The sequence below is a fragment of the Ceratina calcarata genome, unplaced genomic scaffold (assembly GCF_001652005.2).
Source record: "Ceratina calcarata isolate Rehan_Ccalc_2016 unplaced genomic scaffold, ASM165200v1 scaffold61, whole genome shotgun sequence".
In the NCBI taxonomy this organism is placed as follows: Eukaryota; Metazoa; Arthropoda; class Insecta; order Hymenoptera; family Apidae; genus Ceratina; species Ceratina calcarata.
Window position 1 is genome coordinate 46,219 of NW_017177343.1, and position 7,001 is coordinate 53,219.

General features: G+C 34.8%; 1 protein-coding gene across 1 annotated transcript; it reads left to right on the forward strand.

The window, feature by feature from the left end:
• Positions 1–2,025: 2,025 nt before the first annotated feature.
• LOC108630006 (organic cation transporter protein) lies at positions 2,026–6,943 on the forward strand. The gene is made up of 9 exons (XM_018033050.2): positions 2,026–2,660; positions 2,814–3,149; positions 3,438–3,685; positions 3,856–4,142; positions 4,214–4,574; positions 4,748–4,986; positions 5,670–5,846; positions 6,071–6,401; positions 6,492–6,943. Exons 1-8 carry the CDS (start codon positions 2,526–2,528, stop codon positions 6,376–6,378), a joined length of 2,091 nt encoding a protein of 696 aa, XP_017888539.1. The 5' UTR covers positions 2,026–2,525; the 3' UTR covers positions 6,379–6,401; positions 6,492–6,943.
• The last annotated feature ends 58 nt before the right edge of the window (positions 6,944–7,001 follow it).

Sequence of the window (7,001 nt, forward strand, 5' to 3'; positions counted from 1 at the left end):
TGTTAACGACCTTAAAATTAACATATTCATTTCGTCTTCTTCACTTTCATATCCATTTATATATACAATATATGTATAACTCATTTATAAGAACTAATGCATTTCCTTTCGATCTTTCAATTAATGATAAAAATTAACGATTAAAAAATGACAAACAGTCGATCCATTCGAACGACTGAATGGGAATGAAAGTCGTTCAGAAGTAATAACGACAATGACCGAAGAGTAAAGAACGATCACCTCGATGACGAACGACGACGTTGCTAATAACGATCTTCGATTTGCTAGCGAATACGAAGGACAACTGGGTGGGTTGAACCGCTGAGGGGGTTTCCTTTGGAATCGGTAATCGGGCTGAACATGGGGAGCCTGTTGTAATGAAAGGCAGGATGCGCTCGGGACCGGATACGATGTTCCTCGCATACAGAAACAGTTCCAGAAACGAAGGAAACACCATCGCTAGACTGTGGTGATTGGTATCCCTCTCCATCGAGACATGGTTCTGTCCTAAGTATGGCATGGCAAGGGGACATCACCGAATGCGTTTTCATGACTTGTACCTAAATTTATTTATGACGCGACACTAATTTCTTTCTCATCAAGATAAGAATTATTACTTTCCTCCGGAATCTTAACGAGACTTTATATTTTACGACCTAGCGGATGATTGAGAGAATCGATAAGATGAATCTGGATGGAAATTTAATTTACTTGTTGAACCCGAATGCGAATCAGGAGATTTTCCGCTATTTTTGTAAGTAATTAAAATTTTGTACACTGTTTTATAGTGTAGATAAAAGAAGTATGTTCTATGAACGTCATCGAACACGTACTAAATGCAGTAAATGATATTTGAAATCAGGGAAACCGTGAGGAAGATTTTTACGGAGAAAAGTGAAGCGATCAATACTTATCAATGGAACACTCTGTTGCAACCTACACTCGTGAACACAGAATGAAGTAAACGCGCGTCAAGAGTTCATAGACCCAAGCAGCCTATTATTTAAGTTTGTGCATTTCTATCTGTGCGTCCACCTGCCACAGAACAAAAGTTTAGAAGCAAACATTTGCCTGTTTAATTAAGGGGTCTACCCAATGTGATCGCCTAAAATTTAAGTAACTTCGGGAATTTCTTTTAAGAAAACTATTCTGAGGAATTTTTTTACTCTCTATGAATGTATTTGCCTACAAATGAACTGTGTAAAATAATTTTTTCGTACAACAATAACTAAAGGTGAGCAAGTTGTGCGCTATCTTCTGAGACGCCAAAAAAAAAGTGCATCAACTGCTGACATCATATAGTTCGCTAGGGTGCGTGAAATGAAAAAAGACAAAGACGCCCCTAAACTAGATGGTATTCTCCGTTTATGATTTTGGATATCCGAAAAATGTTGAAATCTGACAAAATAGCGGACTTTTTAAGAAATTTTTCGATTTTTCATTCAATCAAGAATATCCTAGATGATTCAACAATAAAGCATGTCTAGAACACTCTGTTAAAATTTCAAGTCAATCGGATAATTCTGTTTGAGTTATAGTGTTAACAAATTTGAAAAATACTATTTCGAGAAAAACGCGTTTAAAGTATTAACTATTACATTATTACTTATATTATATTAATACTATTAGAAGGCTGCGACTGGAAAACTAGTTGTTATCCGACCTTTTTTAGTATGATATTTATGAAGGTATAAACTTTCAAGGTAAAAAGAAATCGATTTTCTTAAAATTGCACACTGGATATGCCCCTTGAACAAAAATTTGCAGTGGACTTACGATAATATCGTTAGTAAAATTTTTAGACACATAAACAAATGTCAGAAATGTATATTTTGTTAAATAGTTCTTGATCGATAAAGTGAGATAGCTTTACGTGGTCCTTCGTTTGTATTGAGAGACTCTTATCATTCACTTTACAAATGCGTTCATGCTTATCCGGAAGTAATGGCCACGTCAACGTATTTCCTAGAAGTATAAAATCCATGTTACGTCGATTTAAAAATCAATTATTATTGACAGAAGATCCTTTTCCCGTGATGTGGGTGCGTTAATGGGATACGTGTCGCCAAGCATGAAACAATAGCACGTGTTTCTGTCCTTGTCTGATTCAGCGCTGCTAGGAATCGGTTCCTCTTCATGCTATCCTTCGAGAGAGACCCTTCCCTCTGTTAGTGCGTGCCTCACCCTCGCGGATGACACTCCGTTCGGGCTCCACAACAAGTCTCACTTGCATCCACGAATTTGCATAACTTCCGCGCGATATCTAAACGAAGTGCGCAGACAAACTTTTACATAAGTTTACACAATTTCGTTTTATCGCATTTTTGTTAATTTCATTTTTTGTGTTTGTGTAAAAGTGAATACGTGGATCGTCCCTTGTGTGTTTTAAATTTCAATGTTACCTTTCTTCCACGGATGGACTTTTACTTATATTTAATTGTGGCTTGTTAAAGTACTGTTGATTGTTTCGTAACACGCAATTTTGTGAAAAGGTATATTGATATATAATATTGATATATAAAGAAATGAACGCAGAGGAGATAAAAGTCGGATGCTTTCAAGTAATCGTCGTGTTGCTGCTTGGTATCAATTATGTCATAGTGGCTATGAACCATGCGTTACCCGTGTTTCATAATTATACGCCTAAATTTTATTGTCAAGTAAGTTCTTTTATAGTGTGAACACATAATTGTTATTGAATATTTGTAATATTCTTACATTACGAAGATTTGAAAATTCTTAATATTGAAATTAGAAGAGAACGTGCTTTTTGATTTAATAGTTATAAAAACCGTTTTATTTGCATATAATAGATGAAGAATGGAACGAGACGAACGTATGGTTGCCAGGAGCATAGCAACGTGACTGTCGCATTTAACGATACTTCCGGTATTAAAGAATCCTCGGATGTATGTTTCGGTGAATACCAATTCGATACGAAATTTGGGGAAAATAGCGTTGTTACGGAATGGCGTTTAATTTGTGACAAACGATATCTGACGTATCTTGGTCCGACTGTTTATTACATTGGGGTTTTAATGGGCGCCTGGATTGCTGGAGTTTTGGCGGATCGCATAGGCAGACTTCCGGTTCAAGCGATTTGCCTTTATACTCAAGGCACGATGGCTGTTGCACTATATGTTGTACAGGTATATTAATTCTATTTATCCAAAATTGTAATGAAAATATAAGTTATGTATTACGGTTCGATGAACATCAAGTACGTAAAAAACTACTTAGAGTTAATGGAAGATTTTTCTTCTCAAATCGATGTTATTAAATACTGGCATAAATACTTTCTAAAAAGAACGTGGAATGTGGAGTTGAAATATTGGAATTAAAACTGTCAGTTGTTAAGACTGAAGAGAACGAGTATTGAATACGAAATTAACACGAGTATTTCTTTTTGCTTTTACTGAACAAGTCGTTCATTTCAGAATTACCCCACGTTTCTAGCCCTTCGTGGATTGCAAGGCGTCTTTGTTCAAGGCCTACAAAATTCGACATACATTCTTTCTTTGGAATTATTTCCTGCGAAAGCACGGACCTTCGTTGCATTAATTATGCAAATTGCATGGGCCATCGGTTTAGTGCTCTTAGCGGCGCTTAGCTACGTTATACCTGACTGGAGAATTTTACAATTGGCGATTTCAGTTCCAACCGCAATAACTGTGCTATACATTTGGTAATTATACTGATTTATGAATCAGGAATGAAGGAAATATATGAAGTTACCGTAATTTATTATTAAATAGACTAAAGAGGTTCAGTTAATGATATATTATTATCATATTATATTTATTTCATCATATTATATCATATTCATCATATTACATTTAAATATAAAATGTGCAGGATGATACCGGAGTCACCAAGGTGGTTATTAGCGAAGGGTAAAACGACGGAAGCAGACATGGCAATAGAACGTATCACGAAGTATAATGTCTGTTGCACGAGATCGCGCAGAGAAACTGTTAAAACTAATTCGAACATTTCTGAAAATGCGACACCGATTAAACCCGAAAGAAAATCGCGCGTTTCATGCGCAGATTTGAAGAAATCTAAGACCGACAGCGAAGTGAAGGAAGAAGCTGCAAATTTATTGAATACCAATGTAGACACAGCTCAACAAAAAGTTCGAAGTAAGATATAAAACCTGTTGAATACTTTATATAATTCTCACGATGAATGCACATAATGCGGCACTTTCTAGAAACGAGTTTGAAGGCGATTTCAGAAAATATAGAGAAGTCTCCGAAATCGGAATTGGAATGTTCGCAGCTTGAAAATGGGGAAGTTATTAAAAAAAGTGTTCCTTCGAGTTCGAAAAGTCATCGGAAATCGAAATCGATATCGCAGCCGGCTTGTAATCAACGGCCTCCTATGAACAATGCGTACGACACCGTAGAATTACGAGCAACCACGAATAATGAAATATCCAACAAAGAAGAGAAAAAGGAGTGTAACAAAGTCGAAGGAAATTTGAATAATCTAGTCCACGCAAAGGAAGAATTAATGACAGTATTTAAGTCTATATTAGTAAGGAAGTATGGCATTTTAATGGTTTGTCAATGGTACGATTGCTTGGTTGATTATAACTGATAATAGCAATGTAATTAAAATTAAATGGATAATTTTTACTTTACAAGTTTATCACTTCTTATGAAGTGAAATATCAAGTATAAATACTACATTTAATTAATCACATATGACATTTTGCATAATTATTTTTTTGTGCTTTTTCAAGGTTCACTTCTTCCGTAGCCTGTTATGTCTTTATGTCACTCGCTCCGACATTTCCCATCAATCGACACATTGCATTTGCATTAGGCGCCGCATTAGAAATCGCAACATATGTCCTCGTTTATTTCATATTATCCAGATACGGCAGACGATTACCAATGTCTTTGTACCAATCTATCACCGGTACAATTTGTATTTCACTCGCAGCTATAATTATATTGTCAAATCTTACGCCTGCAATTGGTACGTGGCCGTAAGGCGTATTGTATGAAATTCAAAGCTATCTAGAGGTATGCGAGAACCTAAAAATAGAAGATCGAATTGGGAAATATTTATACATTTTGAGATCGGAGCCCTCGGGATTCTCTAAAATCTTAATGTCCCGAGAATTTTTAGAGACTCAATAACTTCGCGTTTTATATAATTTCGAAAATTATAAAAATATAATGAGTACAACGTGGAAACAATGTAACATACAAATGTATTATAAATGTAAGGTTTTATTTCGGATTTGTATGTAAAGGTGATGCCTACAACCTACTCATCGTCACTTTACAATTTTCGTAATTATATAATACTTTTTCCTCAGAAATATTGAAATTCCTGGTAATTTAATTATGTTAGGAAATTCATAAATTTTCAGGTATAACGGTAATTTCGGGAATCCCGACAATTTCGTACTACTATACATACTATGGCCGGTATTCAGAGTTGCTATCCCTGTCTATCCCACGTTTCCAGTCCCTGTCTTGTACAGGACTTAAGCAAATGCTTAAGACGATCTTAAGAATAAGCAACGACTCTAAATATCGGCCTATAAGGTACTTTCCGGATCCGATTCGACCTGTTCCGAGCGAGATTGGGTTCTCGTACACCTTTAAAATCATCATTAAATGCTTTCCTCAATTAATGAATGTTATTTGCAGATCTTACGAAAACCTTAATGCTTTTACTGGGTAGAGTAACAGTGTTGAGTACCGTTTTCGTAGCATACTTATACACAATTGAGATATTTCCAACCGTTTTACGGGGAACCTGTTTAGGCTTGTGCATCGTTTTTGCGAAAATCGGCAATCTGTGCACGCCACATGTATTATTATCTGTAAGTTTCAGCATTCCAGCACACTTCTTTTTTTTTGGGATTAACTAACCAGAACATACAGAAGCATTCTACCGAAGATTGAATTTAATTTAGCATCAATTTACGTTTTCTCTCTGAATATGTTTCCTACTGTAACACAAATGTTTCACATGTTCTAAAATAATTTAAAAGAACATCTGCAAACATTTACGTAAATGCCTATAAAAATATTCAATCCCATTACACTCAAATACTTTCCAATCAGCATTCCGTTAATAATAATCGGAATGCTTTGTTTAGTCTCTGGAGTGCTTGCTTTAATTTTGCCAGAGACATTGAACAAAGTTTTACCAGACACGACGGAAGATTCTGAATTGTTGATTGTAAAAAGAAGGGAGAAAAAGTATCATGAAAGTTTGAATAACGAGAACATACCTCCAACCGAAGATGTTTCAGAAAAGGAAATATTGCGAGCGAAATTATTTTCCGAAGATTGGGTGGACGCAGGAAATGGTATTTTAGTAAATTTTACAGAAACTAAAAATTCCGAATGAAATATTTCCGAAACTTTATACAAGTATGTATAATTGTGTATTATATCTACATGCGTACATATGTTTTATGGTATTATAACAGTCTATGCTAAACATATTTATTATTATAATAGGTGCGTAAGGTAATATTATAAGGCCGTTGAATTGTTAATTGAATGCGTTAAATATTGAAACAACTAAAACAATTCTCACTGCCCGTTAACACGTTCGAAAGTTAAAACGATGAGACGTGGTGATACAAATTTTGATATATTTGCATTTTAAAGGCTGAGACGACGACATTACTCTTTTATCATCTTGTTTAATGTTAGCATGTTTTGTATCTTGAATGTTAAATAAATGTGTTTGTAAATAGAGTTGTGATATGAATTTGCGAAAATAATCGTTCGCGTAGCTTTTAGAACATAGTTACAATTCTTATTATATAATTAAATTAATAATTGTAAATACATTTTGCTGGGTATCGAGTATGTACTGTAAAAATTGGTATTATATAGTTACACACACATATTTTACTATTTTATGAAAAGTGTACTGCTTTATTTTCATCTCTTTACAAATAAGGAATCTTTTGTATACGGTACGTAAAATGAAAAACAGAATACAATGAAGTGTTTTCTTTC